The 19809-nt window shown below is 39.7% G+C and overlaps 1 protein-coding gene across 1 annotated transcript in view; it reads right to left on the bottom strand.

Moving 5' to 3' along the window:
- ZNF827 (zinc finger protein 827) overlaps positions 1-19809 on the bottom strand; it is a 177395-nt gene that overhangs the window by 143673 nt on the left and 13913 nt on the right. Inside the window, exons 4-5 of the mRNA XM_075929977.2 lie at positions 6393-7403; positions 1872-2044 (exon numbers count right to left, since the gene is read on the bottom strand). Coding sequence (XP_075786092.2) covers positions 1872-2044; positions 6393-7403 — 1184 coding nt within the window. The remainder of the gene's footprint in view (positions 1-1871; positions 2045-6392; positions 7404-19809) is intronic.

Here is a 19809-nt window from a genome sequence, read left to right as displayed (position 1 = left end):
GGTACACCTCGTTTCACGAGGAGTAACGGTAGTTCGGAATAGGACCCTAGTCCGAACTACCTAGTTCGAGCCCCGTGTAGCCGCGCTACACGGGGTTCGAAGCAGCGGGGATTTAAAAATGGCGGCTCCCCGCTTATGCTAATGAAGCCCGGGAAATTCAAATCCCGGGCTTCATTAGCAAGTGCGGTATGCATACATTACCCCGCTAGTTCGAACTAGCGGGGTAGTGTAGACATACCCAAAGAGGGTCTTGGTTTGGCCATATGTGGACACTCCTCATGTGTAAACATATTAAAGAAAGCAGTGATGTAACCAAGTCTGCAGCAAAACGTGTGTGCATCTGGTGATCAGTAGGGTTAATCACATTTAGAAAATTCTAATTCAGGGGTTTTCTTTTATTTTATTCATACCCAGATACAGAAACACTTGTCTCAATGGTTATGATCAAGAATTTAAATAAATTTCTTACGTCCCCTACTGTACCGGACTTTTTATTTGTTCTGAAAGCATTTTAAAACAATATAACCTATATAATATCACAACTGAGTTGCAGGTGTTATCACAAGCTAGAATATGTATCATAAAGGTCCATACAGCTAATGTCATAGGAGTTGCAATTTTTATTACAGCTTTGCTTTTATGGGTTTATGAATACATTGTTTTAACTGATATTGGCATAAAACTTGGCATACTAGCTGTCAAAGTAATTGCAATTTTTCAGCTCGTGAATAGCTTGTTTTGGTAAAACACTCTCTCAATATATAATAGAACAACAAAAAAATGTTTGTGCTGTTAGACTTGATTGAGGACTCTGCTTTACCTAATTAATTCCTTGGAGTTTTTTGTTATCTGAATTGTTTTGTTGAAGACATATTTTGAAAAATAGCTATTGGACAGTTTAATGTTTGTATCTGTATTAAATCTAGTGATAGAAATGTAGCCGTGTTAGTCTGGGGTAGTTGAAGCAAAATGCAGGACAATGTAGCACTTTAAAGACTAACAAGATGGTTTATTAGATGATGAGCTTTCGTGGGCCAGACCCACTTCCACAGATCAGGTCTGGCCCACGAAAGCTCATCATCTAATAAACCATCTTGTTAGTCTTTAAAGTGCTACATTGTCCTGCATTTTGCTTGTATTAAATCTGTATTTTTTCCAGTATAACATGGACATTTAACTTTCAGGTAAGTTAGGGCTGAAATGTAAGTTACTAAAAACATTGTTAACAAAAGCATATTGCAGAGAAAACAGTTATTGTTTTCCTTAACATTTCCTTGAAGTGCTTGCAAACCAAACTTTACAGCAGCAGGGGTGGGGAACCTCAGGCCTGGAGGCTGAATGCTGCTCCTGGCTTGCCTGGATTCAGCCTCCAAGGCTCACCATTGGAGAGCCTGTGCTGCCATTCCAGCCCCCTGCCACTCACCCGCAGCGCTGCAGCACACAAAATCTACTAGCCTGGGCCCCATAGGCTCTGGTGTGAAAGTGGAATGTGGGGAGTGTCTTTCTCCGTCTCATTCAGGGGCCTCCCATTTTGCTTCTCACTTTTGTGTGGCCCCTGACTGATTTTTCTGCGGGTCAGCAGCCCCAACCCAAAATAGATTCCTTACCCCTGCTTTACAACATTGTAGTGCCTATAAAAGATAGCCAGAAAGTGAAACCAATAAGACTGTTTTCATTGACCAAGTTATACCAAATCCAAAGGGAAAAAAATACATTTTAAAAATCTAGACCTTTTTGTGCTTTCTTTTTTAATAAGATGTTATTAATAGCATGGGTCCAGAAACGAGTTCTGTGATTTTTAACCAGATAGCCCTCTTTTTATATTTTTTTCCTCACTTAGTCTCTTCATTGTCAATAAACATTGTCTTTACCTTCATGTGTGATTTGAGATTGTCCTTGCGTGCACAGCGAAATGGACAGAGTGGGCACTGATGACTTTTTAAACCTGTATGAATCACCATGTGTCGCTTCCAGTAACTCTTCCTCTTTATAACCAAGCCACAGATTGGACACTGAAAAGGTTTTCCTCCTTCTTCTTCTGGAGCTTAGTGGAAGGGTAAAAGAAAAAAAAAAAGAGAAGAGAGAAGGCCATTTACAACCATTGGTAGAATACTTTCCCCTTCAAACATACCAAAATACAATTCTGCAACTTTCGAATTTCATCTGCAGAGACACAGTACTGTTTAAACACCAACACCCACCAAAGGATTCAATTCCTCTTTCTATGTTCCTGTGTGTCTAATCTAGTTATGGTCTATCTTGAAAGCTGTAAGTTATGATTCATGTATTAAGTTAAAGTCTCAAACAATCATTGGATAACTAGTAGGCAAGGATACTGGCCCTCACGCTCATTATGATCTGGTTGTATTAAGATGACCCAAATTTCCTAGCCACTTGATCAGAAAAAAAAATATTTAAGAAGTGATGCATTCCATTGCTTGATGGAGGAGAAAATAAGATACTAAATATAAAATAATTTGTACTTCTTAACTGAAAACCATGCTGGTGTCATAAACCTGACACATGTTGAAGACCAGTACTGAATGATTTCAGAATCCTTGCTGTTGAAAATTTTGCTTATGGCTCAAGCAGATGTTGCCACCACTTCGATCATCAGGTTGTCTTACGGTCATGGGATTTTTTTCTTCTATCCCATTTCTCTGGTTACCACCAGTGCATTAATCTTATCACCTTTCCAGACATTTGGACTCTATTTTGCACTGTATCATCCATTGTAGGAGAGAATGTCAACCAAGCCTCAGAAAAGATTTTCGTATTTGTTTAAGCAGGCTAAGAGGAAGGGAGATTCTTTGCTGTTGATGCAATTAAATATTCTAACATCTCACTATGAATGCCCCCTGCCCATTAGGAGGAAGTTTGTAGTGTTGTCGTTGAACTAGAAGTCAGTAGTATCTAGCCTGCTATTTTGAATTATTTCCAGTCTATTTCGGGTCATTAGGTAATGTATTCAAAAGCTATTTTCTACCTGCAAGAATTCATGAAATTTACCATTTTCTGTGATTGGAAACCAACTAATAAAGCCTCCAGGATGATTTTGTAACATTGAGGTATAATTTCTCCTAACTGGTTGGAGACAAAATTATAATTCGCCTGATTACAAAGTCCTTCTGACCTAATCAACAAGCCTGAGAAAGAAAAATGTACACAGAAAATGTACTCTATGTATGTTTTGCAGCTCCAGGAAACTTAAGTAAAATTTCTATCACAATCAATATATTATCAAATTGCTCCCTCATTGCATTTTTGAAAAGTCAGTAGAAACCAACACTCTAATTGATAGTGTTTCACTTTCTTCATGTCTTCCCTTATTGCTTTACAAAAGATAAGAGACAAACAACAAAAAAATGTATATTTGTTCAATTTTTATTCATCAAGTCATTTCTTTCTATCATATTTCCTTTTCAGCCACTAGTTATCAGAAGGGAACCAGAAATATAAAAAGTTCTGTCACCTGTCTAACCTATTAGTAACAGGTCTATAAACAAGGTGGTTTACAAGCAATTTAGTACATTACTTTAAGCCAAACCCAGGACTGGAATGAGCAAGTACAACTCCAACAACAATAAGAATTTCCGACAGACAGGAATTACGTGATCCACCACAAAATATCCATTTCTAGGAAGGAGCACAAGAATTGCTTATAACACACAATGCTTTAGCATAAGCAATGAAGAATATGGGCTTTGAGTCACCTCTCAATTATACTGATGTAAAATTAGGAACAACTCCAGTTAATCCTACGGAGCTACAAGATGTGAAAGGAGAATCAGAATCAGGACTTCATTTTACATTTCATCCAAAAGATAGCATTACCAAATTTAAAATGTTCCATAGCACTGCTGGTATAATGATTTAGTGGGTGCCACTTCAGTCTCTTTCTGCACAACCTAGCCATCTCCCATCCAAGTAATGATGAGGCCTAAATAAGGTGAGCATCTGAGATGTGACAAGACTACCATCTGATGTGCTATTGCTGTTTATATACTAAAAGTTTCTGAACTTCGAGCTTAATTCATGGTGTAGGCTTGTTAAGAGTGGCTTTTTTTTCTTTTTTTAAACACAAATACATTTCCCCCTTTGCTGGCTCCTTATTTTCCCCCAATATCTCATAGTTGATCTCACTGACCATTGGCCATCACTGATATCTTCACAGTTGGTGAAAGAAATTGACTCATAATAACTGGAAGCAGACTTTTTTCAATTATAAAATATGAAAAAATCTGCCAATCAGTGCCTTCAGGGAAAATAAGTTTATTTTTCTAGAAACAAACATGTCTTCAAGAGAAGGCCCACACAAACAGACAAAACTTTATAAAATGAAATATTATATTATACTTTCAATGCCATAAAAATGTGGCTGCAGAAAGAATTACTGCTAAAAAACCATGGCTGCAAAAAGAATTAAAGGAATGTACGACATTTATTTTCATAGCAAATATAGTGCCCAACTCAGTATTTTAGAGGAGTGCTGTTAATGTCTACTACTCAAAAGTCACACAACAGTGACCTCTTTCTGCAAGCTGTACGTCTCGACAGCAGAAAGAATGATTATGGAGATCCAAATTCCTTCAAAATCCAAATACCCTGATTGCTTTTCTTGGTCCTTTATTTTTATTTGGATAATTCCTTTCAGTCAAAAACTAATGAACATGTCAGAAATAAATATCCCTGTTATTAATCTATCATGATAAAGTTTGTTTGGATGCCAACTGAAGTTGGTGAAGGCCCAGTACTATATAAACTGATCGTATTTGTTTTTATAGAGAGAGAGAGAAAGCACGCGCGCGCGCAAAAAGAAAAGATTATTTCATGGTTACCAAGGCCCTGAGGTAACATGCTCCTATCACTGCCTTTCAGCCTTCATGTGTCTTAAGCAAAGAGAGTAGGCGCTAGAGATTTCACTGAATCACAGCCAATTTATGAATTGCCAGCACTGCATATATATCTACACTCCTTTTCTCCCCCAAGGTGTACCGATAAGATTCCACCTTTCATTAGCCAAACATATAGAAGTCGGATTTTACTACGATAAAGTTTCTATTCTGCATTACTCTTTCTTATCAAGTAACTAATCCTGTGACTATGTTTTGCACATGCAGTAAATAAGCAGATAATATTAACATTTTTAAAATTATGTAGTATATTAAACAACACTGAATCCTTGGTATCCTCTCTCTTTAAGAGCTTTTCTATATGAGAAAGTTATACCAGTATAACATTAAGGCATGAATTTAAATCATACAGTTACATTAGTAAAACTCTATATGCAAACAGTCTTATTCCTGCATAAGAAGTTTTTTTTCCCAATTTAATGTAAATCCCTTCCAAAGTAACGTAAGCTTACTTGGGGGGAAAAAAACAACCTCTTTGATGAATGAATAAAACTGTTCACAGAACTGTATCAATTTAACTATACTGCTAAAACTTTGCCATATAGATAATTCCTAACCACGTAACACCCAAGCCTTTTATTTTGTGAATGCTTTTGATCAGCTTTATCATCCTGTTTGTCAGAATTTCATTATTAGCAAGATAACACCTAAATTCCATGTAGATGTCCATGGAAACATGAACATGTGATTCATACAATTTTTTGAAGACATGATGGTATATAAGAAACATGAATATTGCTTATGTTGATCATTGAAATTATGTAATTCTCCATATCTTGCCTGATTTTTTTTGTTAGCAGTATTGTTTGCAACAGGCTTATATCTCAGAATGCTGACAGAACTAGGGAGGAAGCGGGGAGAGGGTGGGGAGGTCAAGTAGTATAAAGCAGGTTTTGTTGAGCAGAATTAGGAAAAAAAGCAGTTCATTTTCTTCTATTTTTTATGACAAAGAATTGTGAAAGAATGAACATGTGAGATTTGTTCGTGCTTCTGCAGAAAATTCTAATGAAAAGTGGCAACATAATAATATACTCTGGTAAATTAGGACAGGGTAGTAAGCGATTATACAAAAGTCCATTTGTGACAGAGACAGCAGGAGGCAAAATTCTCCCTTGTCCAATATTTCAAAAGCACTGGTTTTGTACATGTTCACTGATACCATGAGCTCCCTGACAGGGATTCTTTGATCTTCCCCATTAAATATTTCTTGTATGGACCTATTCTGAACTTGGCGAGGAAAAAAATACATTTGTATGGAATAAAAAAAGTATTGAACTGTACACTCATTACCTTTCAAATATGGAAACATTTGTGAAGGTTTGATCTTCAAATGGTAGTTTAAAATCTATCCTATTGCTTATTTTCTTCTTATTTTTGTAATAAGTGGAAACAATACAAACCAGATCAGGGAAGAAGAACTAAATAAATCTAGAGGAAAGCAAACATGCCTTATTTGATGGTTAAAATCTGGGTCCATACCTGTATTAGTGGGTTTAGAAATTCTTCCTTTAGGGACTGGAAGTAACAATAATTCCAAAGACTGTGGTGGAGTTACTTTCTCTTGCTTCATCTCTGAAAGCTGCAGAGGATCCTCTGCAACTACTGACTTTTTCTTCTCCGCCAACAGGCTGCCTGCAGCCCTTGCAGCCACCTCCTTGAGTAGGGCAGCTGAGGAGGTCATTGAAGCCAAGGAAAGGAAAGAACTGGCTGGAGGTGGGTGGTCCTGCCCAGGAGTCATGCTTCTTTCACTAACTTTCTTTGATAAAGCCGCTAAGGTGGAGCTGGCAGACTGGGAACTAAAAGGTGAAGAAAAAGATTCAAATCTTATAGTATCTTCAGTCCTTGAAACTGATTTGTCCTGAAGAACTGCATTGGCTGCGGCTTTCAATTTCAGAATAGCTGAATCTGGGGACAAACCACAGGTGGTGGTTGAGTTTGGCAACCACTTACCTTGATTCCATATGAATCGATTACTTGCATTGTACTGGTCATTTGGTTCCTGTTTCTCAGCAAGCTTCCTGGCAAGAACACTTAGCTGCTGGGCATGATGAGTAGGTGGGGAAAAGGAAAGATTTGAACCAACATTTACAGGGGACTCGACCTTGCCATTGACTGTGACAGCAGCATCCAGCTTGAGAGAACCAGCTTCCAAAAGCCTTCTCAGGTTACTACTCAGTGGCTTATTTGGACCAGGAGGTTCATCTTCACACAAAGATGACACGTCAGAAGAAAGGTGTTCTTTGCTCTGTAATGTCTCTCTTAAAGCTTCATTGTCAATAGCTACCAGCTCCAGCGTGTTGCTGCTAGGAGTTGCACTTCCCAAAGAAGTATCTGGGGAAGTAGACTGTTCTTGGATTCTATCCTCAAGAGATAACTTGAAGTTTTCCTGTACTTCTCCATATGATGCTTCCGATGGAGTCTCCGAAGAGTTTCCAAACCAGTGCTCTTCTTCACTAAGTTCACCTTCCACTTCTTCCTGTCGAGTACCATCTGTGGGATACCAAGAACAAGACGTTTATTTCCAGAACATGAATGTGTGTCCTTAAAGCTAAGTGTGTGAAGTTCTTCTAAGACCTCCAGTTCTCTTCCCACCTCAACAAAATTCTAATTAAGGCCAGGGACAATTGCATCAGGGTGAACCCTAAAATTGGAGCATTTTGACCAGTTCTGAAACATGTGTCTCCAGTGCTTTAGCTTGGCATTTAGACAAGTCAGAAAAGGCAGCTTTCAGACAAAAAAAACTGAAAGAGTGGACTACAAAAAGAACATAGCGGAATAAATATTAAAGTGTAATGAACTTATTACCAATAAGCCCTTAAAATTTGCTTAAACTATGTAATTTGCATGGCCAGAGAGCATATGCATAATATATATAGCTATTATTTAAACCAACATGGTCTGCTAATTCTTTACAACATTATAATTTCAATGGTGTTAAAGCAGAGATGTATTTGACACACTGAGTATTATATGCTTACAACTCTGTAAGCTTAGTATAGCCATGTCTTCAAAAAGGCAGACCAGGTGTTGAATCACTCATATTAAAGTAGTAGCCTATAGTTATTTTAATCTCAGTCCAATCCTGCACTGTGCCCTATTTTTAAAAAAATGAAAATTTGTTGTTGGAATACATGATGTTTCTTTCCTGAATAGCTGGGAGTAATAACATTTGAACTGCAAGATAATGCATTGATCTCACCAGCTATTTAGAGAGGAAATGTGATGTACAGCAAGTTTTCTTGCAGTGGAGACATGTTTTACAAAAAATCTAAAGGAAGAGCTAGTTAAAACAATGAATATACTAAATAGAATAAAGAGTGTTTCTTTTGTACAGTTAGCCACACTCTCTTGACAAGTGATTCCAACATATTCAGTCTCTCAAGAGCGGACTGGCAGTGTTTAAAGTATGGCAACCACGGATTGCTCTTCTTCATGAGAGTTATTCAGAGAGATATAGATGTGACTAAAGATTTTTTTCCATTTAGCGGGTCAATCAGAATGCAGTCAAGAACAATAGCAAAATTAGAATTAAATGTATGTTATCTCCTCTTGTCAGATACCTTTCTATTAGACTTGAATGTCCCACAGTATGAGAGAGTCAGTGGAATCATATGACAGCAAATCAACAAAAGGATTTTTAAAAATATGGACACTTATTAGGATCGTATGATACATACTGTATATTTCCTGATTCCTTATTAGTTTCAGCAAGTAAAAGAACTTTAGCTAGCAGCTGATGAAACCGTAATAATTACTACTTAGCACTTATATTGCACCTTTCATCCAACAAACTTTACTAAAATAAACCTACACAAACACCCCACCTATACAGCCCTTGCCAACAGCTATTTAAATAAAACCTGCCATAGAAAATGCATGAAGACAGATGTCTTCATATTCAGTTGTTCTCTCAATATCCTTTCCTGGGAACTTTTCACCAATACTTGGCAAGGGCACTACACACAATAACTTAACACATGCTTTAAAATGAGAGACATTCAGAAGCATTGTAATTAAAAAATAATATAAAATTATTTTGATATTAATCTAGGATCAAATAGAAGGCCAGAATGGTTCCCTGACAAAAAAAAAAAAAAGGTCAGGATTGAGGAAAAGGTTCATTGAAGGGCTAATGTGTACTGAGATGAGGGATGCTAGACTGTGATTAGAGTTCCAACCTAGATAGTGGATGACATTGTTTCAAGTCCCTGCTCCATTATACATTTGGGCTACACTGGCGCGTTCTCATGCAAAACTCTTTTGCGGAAGACTTCTTCTGCAAAAACTCTTCCAGAAGAGAGCATCTACACTGGCATGTGCTTTTGCGCAAGATATGTGCTTTTGCACAAGAACATCCATGCCAGTGTAGACGCTCTCTTGCACAAGAAAGCTGTGATGGCCATTTTAACCATACGGCTTTCTTGCACAAGAAATTCACGTTGCCTGTCTACACTGGCCTCTTGTGCAAGAGGGCTTATTCTTGAGCGGGAGCATCATAGTTCTTGCGCAAGAAGCCCTGATTTTATACAGCAGTACGTCAGTTTATTTGTACAAGAACACACGGCCAGTGTAGACAGGCAGCAAGTTTTTGCACAAGAGCAGCCGCTTTGGCGCAAGATCGCGCCAGTGTAGACACATTTATCCTGTGTTACATTACGCAAATCGGTCCCTATGCTTCAGTTTCCCACCTGTAAAATAGGGATAATAGTATTTCCCAGTTTCACGTGTATGTTGAGACACACTTAGAATCAACAGGGATGGAGGCCATATAATTATCTTATGAGAGAGAAATCTGGCCCTTGGTGTAAAAACTTAGTTTTAGCCCTATCGTGTTCCTCTATTATATCATGTTACTAACGATGTTTCTAGTTACAACCAGCCTTTTGCAACATGAATTAAAACACATCCTACCAATCTGCAATACAATTCTTGTGTCTCACGATGATTTTTTTTTTTGTCCTAAGCACAGAATTTATGTCTTTAATTAATTTTCACAAGCCAACCCTCCTCTTCGAGAAAATTTGAATGGCTGAGAAATGGGACACCAGCACATACAGGACTGTCCAAGTCAGAGTCCCTTATTCAAAACACAAAAGGGTGGGGAAGAACCTGTATCTATTATCAAAGAACCATAATGAAACCTTTCAGGGCTAACACCAGTTTTACTATGTGCGCGCTCAGGAGGTCAGAGAAAGAGAAATGAAGTAGAACAGAAGTTCCCAATGTGTGGTCCCTGTCAGTACTGCAGGGAGTGAGTGGAAAGTTTAAAAATAAGGATCAGGCCCACCAGGTGGGCCCAATCCCTTTTTTCCCCCAATAGATTTTCAATTGTAATAGATTGAAAAGAGGTCCGCATACTTAAAAATGGCAGGAACCACTGAGTAGAGAGCAGCTCCTGTAGTATTTTCCCCTCTCCCACCCAGCACACAAATCCCCCATTGATTCCACCCATAAGTGAAGGGGACCAGAAAGGAGTGCAGCCATCCCTTCCTTTACCAAAGGGGAACTCTCCCTCTAACTTAGGTGTGTTGCAATGAGCACTTCCTATTTAGTCGGAGTGGTGAGAGTTCCCCCTCCTGTTTCACTCTGCTTTAACAACTGCAATGTGGCTGCCTCTAGGTCCCAAACTTGCCTCTAATCTGAATGTGGAAAAAGTTTTTCCCCCAGCATCTCTACTCCCAAAACCCTGTAGGATTTTTTTACCCACTCAGCTCCTTCAGTGTCCTGAAACTGGATCTCTTCTACACTGTTCTAATTCTCCACTTCTCAGTCCTTCCTTCAGTCACTGCAGCATCAAGCCCTCATTACTTTAAAGTTAATGAGGAGAAGTGGCATCTGAATCCAACACAAACACAGTTCAACTTCCTAAACACTAATGCTTTGGTTTAAAATTAGCACTATGAAGTCTGATGATTTGGCATCACAGGAGATCAGATACCTGTTGGGGAGGAGTTCATATGAACTCATGCCTCACTGAGCTTGAACAAATCTGAAAACAAAGAAACTCATCCAACTTTCCTATGGTTTCAACGGATATCACAATCTCCACCCCCATAATCCAGGAAGTTCATTTGACAGTTGCAAGTGGTCTGCCTGAATTGTGTACCACCCTCAGAGAGCCTATCAACAAACCCTGGTTGTATTTTGTGTTTGCATTGGACCACTTGTATAGAGCTATTTCAAAAAACACAAGATTTTTTTATAATCATATCTGACTCACTGTTTATGAGGAGTCCTGGAACACTTGGAATGAAAATATATTTCCTTACTTAATTTTTCCATCTCCATCCTACACATACTATAGTCTCTTATTGTAGGGATACTTGTGAGCACAAGGCTGTGGTACTGATTTTTTTTTTAATTAGAAAATAAGTTCTGGTCCTGGGGGATGGGGTGGATATAAATCTCCAGATTTTGCAAATGGGTAAGTTACATTAAATTTTGGGCCAGAGTTTCATTAACTTCAGAGGGAGCAAAATTTGGCTGAGCATCTTACTAACTTCTATATAAATTACCCAACAATTGCAAGTGTCTCTCCATGTCAAGGATTAAGGGGCTGATCCTGTAAAAGACTCCTTTGTTGTCTCCCACCGAGCATTCATAGGGCTGGTACTTGAATTGTTAGTCAACGTTTCACATGAGTGGAAGTTGTAAGTGCTCTGCATGTCTCAGGATTATACCATTAGAGGACAGAAATGGGCTACCTAAAGTATTTCCTAAAACCTGCTAACAGTATTTAAAATCCAATTAAATACTTCAAACACATGTTGCCAATGATTGAGTTCAGTATGAGGCATGTTTTGATAGATCCCCAAGTATGTGCAAATGTAAAAGTGCCAAACCCTCTATTGAGAAGAAATCAGATTCAAAGGTAAATCCTAATGATAACTAATGTCTAGATAAATTCACGGATATGGTTCAAAAAAGGACTCGGTAAGTTCATGGAGAATAGGTCCATCAATGGCTAATGGGCAGGATGGTGTCCCTAGCCTCTGTTTGCCAGAAGCTGGAAATGGGTAACAGGGATGGAACACTTGATGATTCCCTGTTCTGTTCATTTCCTCTGGGGCACCTGGCATTGACCACTGACCGAAGACAGGATACTGGGCTAGATGGACAATTGGTCTGACCCAGTATGGCCGTTATTATGAAATAATATTTGCTATGGGAATTTTCCCTTTTATTTAAAAGTATTGGTGCATTGCAATTTATTGTGGATATTACACAAGCTTCAATAAAAAAAAAAAAGACATTTCTGAAAACTGCAAAGAACAGTTTTCCAGCCCAAATCAACTGCTGGGATTGTTTCTGTAGCACCAATATATGTTTTCCACTCATGAGACCAAAAGGAAGATGTTCTGCAGCTGCATTTTGAATGGACTAGAGGTAGGGGAATGTAGATGTCAGAGTCTCCAGGGATGGTAACGATGCAGTAGTCAAGACAAGCCAAATAGAAATCCTGAGCAAGCTTTAGCTGTGTAGATAGAAATAAATGATCAGATTGTACAATGTTAGAGGCAAAATGTGAAAACCTAGAGACAGTTCAGAAAAAGGAAGCAAAGATGTCTCCCAGATAATCAGCTTGAAGATGATTGAAAGGAAAACTAAGAGGTTCCATCTGGCCATATTAAGCCTACATTGGGTATGTCTAGACTACATTGTTTTTTCAAAAAAATTTCACCTGCGTCCACACTGCAATCGCGTTCTTTTGAAATTAAATCAAAAGAACGCAGGGGGTTTTTCGACATTGGTAAACCTCACATTACGAGGAAGAACGCCTTTTTCGAAAGAGCTCTTTCAAAAAAATATTGTACATCAGTATTAAAGAGCTCTTTCGAAAAAAGGAGTGCGTGAAGACAGAACAGGGACATTTTTCGAAAGAAGAGGCAATCAAAAAAAGCACAGGTGCCTCGGTAGCCATTCTGTGAATAGCAATCAGAGCTTTCTTTCGAGAGCGTGTCCAGGCAGTCTGGACGCTCTCTTTTGAAAAACAGATCACTTCTTTGATCTGGTTTTGAGGTGGGGATGCCCTCTTTCAAAAGAAGCTTGCAGTCTAGATGTATCCACTGAGAATGAGATATCCAGAAGAAAAGGTTAGAGACACAGACTGACTGTGGTATTGGACTGAAGAAGTCAGGTGAAGAGTACAAAAGTGTATTTGAGACATTAGTGTAAAGACTGTAGTTAAAAGCACACGAACAGATAAGTTAACCTAGAAATGAGATGTAAAGTGAAAAGAGGCAAGGGTCATATGCTTTGGACATAGCTTTGTCCTAAAGGACATAACTTTGTCCTAAAGGGGGCGGAGGGGAGGAAAATAAGTGGAATCAAGATAAGATGGAGTCATGGAAGACAATGAAGGGCAAGATTTGGAGAAGGCAGGTATTGTACATCAGTATTAAATGCAGCTGAGGAGGAGAAAGGAGCAGAAATTTAGCCAGTAAAAAACTGCTGGATACCTTCGATAGAACAGTGCGAGTGAAGCAGAGAGGATAGTAACCAGATTAGAAATCAAAGGAAATCAAAGGAAAGGCATTCAAAATAGTTGTTGTAAACAGCACATTCAGTGGGTGCTGCTATATCGACCAGCAATAGAATCATATCACAAATACAACCATGGAAATTAGGGCTGCCAACTTTCTAATTGCACAAAACTGAACACCTTTGCCCTGCCCCTCCTCACTTCATCTGCCCTCATTCACTCATTTTCACTTCACTGGGACATGGGGTTGGGTACAGATGCAGGCGAGGGCTCCAGAGACCGGTCAGAAATTAGGGTTTCAGGATGTACTTTCATGAGCAAGGACAGCAACAGAGCTGGTGTCTGCGGTGGGTTTTGTTTGCAGAACCCCTGTCTTTCCTGAAAGCAACAAGGAGCCAGGTGTGACTTTTAATGGCCTGGTCAGCGGTGTTGACTTGCACCACCAGGGTTGCTTTTCACCCTGGTGTTCAGTTAAAACCTATCAACCTTACTGGAAAGATATGGAAGAAAATCGTGGAAAAACAATAGATTTTCAGCTTTCCTAATACAGTACAGATGTGCACAATGTAAATAATTTACCTGCAAATGCATTATTTTTAAATGCTGAAACCCCTTCTTCCCCCTGACAAGATCACATGCTAATTCTGAGCCATTTTTATCTGTGTGCCTCTGGCTGTCAACTCCACATAAATCTTTGTTAATTTCACACCAAGGTGTGATAGTCAGCAGCCATACACCTAAAGAATAGTAGCAATGCAACCACATGATAAAAATACCTGGAAAGTTAATTTTATGGTATCCCATAAAAGTTGTCCAACCCAGTGTGAAAAATTGCCCGCTAGTTTTTTATTTTTTTGAAATGCAGGGAAAAAAAGTCTTTTGAATTATAAAAGCTAATATGAAATTTTGGGGGCTGGAGAACTTAGGGGGTCCTGCACCAACTGAACTGTTCTAATATTTTAGAGACTATGGAAGGGGAAATACATTCTTCACTCAAGTTCCAGAGACTCCCCTCCACAGAACAGCATTTACAACAGTCTCAGAATAGACTATACATTCAGAGTGGTAGAATGCTGACATTCCCACAGGGATGCTGAAGAAAAATCATGATTTTAATAAAGGCCTGCCTTAGCTTCTGTATTACATTTACAGCACCAAATAAAACTGAAAAGACACAGTTGTGTAAACAGCACATGGATGCTGGAGTGCACTCCATCCCCTATAACTCCCTCATGATGATGGTGACCTATAAGAGGTAAGCCTCACAGGAAGACAGTTTTGTCAGTGGAACTTTTGGTTTACTGATGATTCATCTGGAAAGGATCATTCAATTCTTGGCCTCATCACAAAATGTTTCCTGGTGCCTGAACCCGAGGGGTCAACCCCCTCTCCACCGTAGACTGGCTAGAGAGTAGCACAGCTGAAACAGGAAAAAGCCAGAAAATAACAGCTTCTACATTCTGTCTTTCTCCCCCATGTTTAAAATAGGTGTACACATAAACACAGTTAGATGGAGAGAAAAGCCCTGGGTATCTCATTTCCATGTCTTCTTAAATAATGATTTTTCCCAAGGGAAAAACCTACAATTTTAAGGCAAAACATGGCAGCTCTATTTCTATTCTTTGTTTAAACTGTCATTATAAACCCCAAAGAAATTATTAGGTTGAATACTCTACAAACTCTTTAAACAATAACATTCTGAAATCAGATGCCATACGAATATTTTCAAAGGAGACTATCTTGTAGGCCATAGCATGTCATACAAGAGCAGGCTATTAAAAATGCTGATATTCATAAAGTGAGAGAAAAACCTAATCTCCTTTTGAGAGAGTCAAAAGGAAATAAACCTTTGTTAGTACTGTTAATGTCAACCAGCTACATAGAGAAGCAGTTCAAAGACTGGTGAAGCACTGGAATGGGTTACCTAAGGAAGTAGTGGAGTCTTCATCCCTAGAGGTGTTTAAGTCTCGGCTTGACAAAGCCCTGGCTGGGTTGATTTAGTTGGGATTGGTCCTGCCTAGAGCAGGCGGCTGGACTTTTCCAGAAAAGCACTAATGATTTTACATGAGATCGTCAGTGCTTTTCTGGAAATTCAAGCGGCCAGTGTAGACAGCTGGCAAGTTTTTTCGCAAAAGCAGATGATTTTGCGGAAAAACTTGCCAGTCTAGACACAGCCCATCTGATCACAGAATTGGCAGAGATTCTGGCTTTGCTGACATGTAAACCATTAGCTACGTTCTCAAGATTTCTGCCATCTCTTGCATACAAGGAAACTGTCATCTATTTCCATTTAGGGAAGGAAGAGAAACTGGAGTCTTGCTACTAACAGAAGTTGTCTGAAAGGCAGTAGGCAAAGACCATTTAAGCTTTCCTGTGGAGCCCATCAATATGGAGATTAACTAATATAATGTCAATCAATCACCAGAAAAAGGATCCAAAAGGATCCCTAGACATGTGATATTGACATCTGCAACCTATACAAGATCTCTGCAGTGTCGGTTCCAAATCGAATTGTTTTAAGTGATGGCCAAGTGAATAATCCTTCCTGCTTGTCCCAAGGGTCCTTCAATGGTTTTGGGACATTCTTGAACAAATATTTGGCCCTGTGGATGCTGAAAGAACTTTAGCTGCTTATTAATCAAGTTCTCATTGAAAAGTTTCACATTAGCCACAGACCCATAGTCCAGATTGGTACTTTTTGAGCAGAAATACGGCAGGGCTGAAAACTAGTTATCTGCAGATGGCAGACTTAGTTACCTGGCAACCCCTTTCAAAAAGTTCAACTCTTTGCACAATGGCCAGATTCTAGTGAATGGACTGCCACCTCAGAAACCATAGCCTACAAGGCAAGGTATAACACCACATTTGTTCAGACACGATCCTATGGTGCTATCAGTGTGCTGTCCTTCCCAGACACAAGCAAATGAGGAAAATAGGGTCAAATGAAAGTGTCATTTTAGTGTCAGCCAGCAAAGTAGTATAATGGTCTCACCGATCAACATGCAGTTTCATCTAAGATTTGTGGAATGTGAAATTTAATTAGGGATAGTGTTCCTTGTTAGCTGTGCACGTATGTGGCCACTCAGCAAAGCACTCACAGCAAGGTTTTGTGTTTCTATTGGTGGTGTACATTTGCATATGCCTCAGTGCACATAGAACATTTATTCCACACATGGGAGGAAAAAAACTGCACATGGATGGAAAAGATTAAAGCAAAAACTGGTTGGGAGGGATGAATCTATTTGAGGAAATAGGGAGAGTCATGCCACATGCTAAGGTATGTGAGGGTAAATGAGTGGAGCAATGATCTTTGTTCATAAGGATTTCTTTTATGCATTGAAAGACAATAAATTGGAAGAAGGGAGCTCATAGATTTAAAAGAGGAAGGACCAGACAAGACTTAAATATAGCAATCTGAGTCAGAGGGCTCAGAAAATATCTCATCCACATTTTCAGAAAGGAAAGAACAGTAACAGATAGGTCCTGCCTTGAACAGCTCGGCTGTGTCTACATTGGCATCCCTTTCCGGAAAAGGGATGCTAATGAGACACTTCGGAATTGCAAATCCGCAGGGGATTTAAATATCCCCCGCGGCATTTGCATTTACATGGCTGCCGCTTTTTCCGGCTCGGGGTTTTTGCTGGAGAAAAGCACCAGTGTAGACGCGATTTTCCGGAAAATAAACCCTTCTCCAGAAGATCCCTTATTCCTACTTGAAAGTAGGAAAAAAGCGGCAGCCATGTAAATGCAAATGCCGCAGGGGATATTTAAATCCCCCGCGGATTTGCAATTCCGGAAAGGGATGCCAATGTAGACACAGCCCCCAAGTAATACAGCAACTGCCCTATTGTTTTGAAAAATCTTTAAGCCATTCTTGTAAATGGTGCTCTGGAGTTGTCATGCTCATTCCCCAAGCCTAACATGTTATGGAGGATATAGCTGCCAACAGGCTACACCAAGGTATTTATCAGAAGGTTACTATATTCTTCCTTCTTGTCAAAGCTGTGGCAAACACCAAAAGAAGGGAGGGAGGGAGGAGTTCCTATGCAGCCGGTTGTTATGGAACAGCCATTCACGAGAAAGGGCCCAGAGAGGAAATGGCAGAGAAGTGCTTAGCCTATGTGCTATTTATGCAAAATTGGTCTTCTACATTCTGGAAAAAAACAAGAACGAGAATCTTGCCTTCTAATCCTGATTTAACTGGATAGCTACATCTGATAAAAATGGCTGTCCAATCTGTTTTACACAACATCTATATTCTACTATTCATTTCACCAAAATCTTACACCCCAGAGCCTCCTGCCTATTCCCTCAGTGCATTCAACTGTCTCTGACTCATCTAAATTAGAGTCTGCACAAGATCTGCCATTGCTCCGTAAATGTCTGCACCCATAGCTCTTTTGACTGCTTCTTGAAACAAAGTGCATCTTCCTTCACCTGAAAAGTATTGCAAGCCTCACCACACTTTCAGGCCCTATAGCCAGAGGTAGGCATAAGCATACTTCTATGTACTGAACAATTGAGAGCAGCCAAGACTGAAGTGATTTGTTTAGGCTATAGATCATTAAAACTTCAATGCACCTCGATGCACGCAACTCATTTGAGTGCAGCTAGTCATTTAAACCTGCCAGGGTCGTCAAGACAACTAGATTTCAGTCACCCTTCCAGTTGAAAAAGAGGGTGGACAAGAGGAAGTTGTGAGCGTCAGTTTGGATAGCACAAAGGACTGACTAAAAGTAAAAGAAATATATACACATGCCTTGCTGCACACACACAATTTGCAGTGAAGCTAAGAGTTCTCTGCTCATAACGGCAACTTATTACCAGGGTCTACCAAAGGGACTTCAGTTATCACAGTAATTCTGACAGCCTGAAATTGGCTTAAAGGCTATTGGAAAAGGCAGTAAAGCACTGGAGTTATTAATTGAGCAGATCAGGATCATTTAAAGTTTTCCTCACAGAACACACCCAGAGGTGCTGAAACCATTTTTATAGTGAGGATATGGAAAGCCATTGAACAAAATTGTAACTCCTGTGTATATAACGGAAATCACTTCAAACCAGGGGTGCCGCTGTACCCCCATCTACCCTAGATCCAACACCTAAGGACACACCATTAGTCAAAAGGCCAATCTAGGAGGCAGTTACACAAGCTGAATATCTGCTCCTTTACCCATTTGCTTGAAGGGGTGGCTATAATCAGGCGTGCTGACAAGAAAGTAAAGGGGACAACTGCCCCAAGACCCAGTGATCCAAAAAGGCCCATGGCTCCTGCTGATGCTGCAGCAGCAGTGATGACCAGAGCGCTGGGCCCTTTAAATTGCTGTTGGAATGCTGAGTGCTGCGTGTCTGGCAGCCCTGATGGCTGACTGCGGGGGAAGAGGAAGGAGGGTGTGGCCCAACGTGGCATGTGCCATGCTGTGCTGATGGTTGACTGCCCTCCCAAGAGCACCAAGTCCCTCCCTCCCCTCCCCACACACCTTGCCCAGGCGCTCAGCAAGTCCGTCAGCTCCCCTGGCTATTATGTGTTTTACACACCATACAGGATTTATCCCCTTAAGCAATCAGAAGTAAATTTACTATAGCTGCCACAATATTATCAGAAAAAATTGTCTGCTAAGGTTGATAAATCGGTCAATTATCTGCTTCCTTGACTTTTATTTTTCTTGTGTAAATATTTTCATCATTACATTACCAATACCTGTTGCAAGATGATGTGTGCATTGCCAAAACAATGGTTTAAATTACCAGGAGGTTCTTAATTGAGCTAAACAGAATTACAATTGGCTTATTAAAAAAGGATTCTAGAAACAAAGCTCTGGCCTTGGAAAATGAAGATTACTCACAAGTATTCTTTGAAAACGTTGTCTATGCATTTGTGGGATTTGTACCCTTCTGCCCCCACCTTCCAGAGTGCCTACTGGTTGTGCATCAGTGCCCCATTGTGCGGCCAATGATACATAAAAGGGCCATGCAGTCCCCCCACCATCTCAGTTCCTTGTACTACATCCTGAAGTCCTATGTGAGCATAGAACTCTGACGCACCACTCTCAAAGAACTGTAGTCATTGTTTTCAAATTCCAGGGGGAACTCAGCATATTCCCACTTGTGGGTTTCTAAAGAACTGTACAGTTCTAAAGTTCGAATGTAGTAGCACCTGAAGATCAAGGCTCCATTGTAATAGGTGCTGCACAAATGAGACAGAGATGTTCCCAACCTAGAAGTGGAGAACTGATCTAGGTTCAGAGTGAAGTATCAAATTTGTGGTGGGGCAGATGCAGAAGACGAGTAAGCTGAAAAAAAACTTCATCTCTAAAATGAACTTCAATTGCTGTTGAATCTAGTCTCTTTTTCCAGGAGTTCCAGAAAGTGTCCATACTGACTCTGGAATCTGAAAAGAAGATTTAAAAAAAT

The sequence above is a fragment of the Pelodiscus sinensis genome, chromosome 4 (genome assembly GCF_052426305.1).
Source record: "Pelodiscus sinensis isolate ZL-2025 chromosome 4, ASM5242630v1, whole genome shotgun sequence".
Taxonomy (NCBI): Eukaryota; Metazoa; Chordata; order Testudines; family Trionychidae; genus Pelodiscus; species Pelodiscus sinensis.
This window is presented reverse-complemented; position numbering and strand designations above follow the sequence as displayed.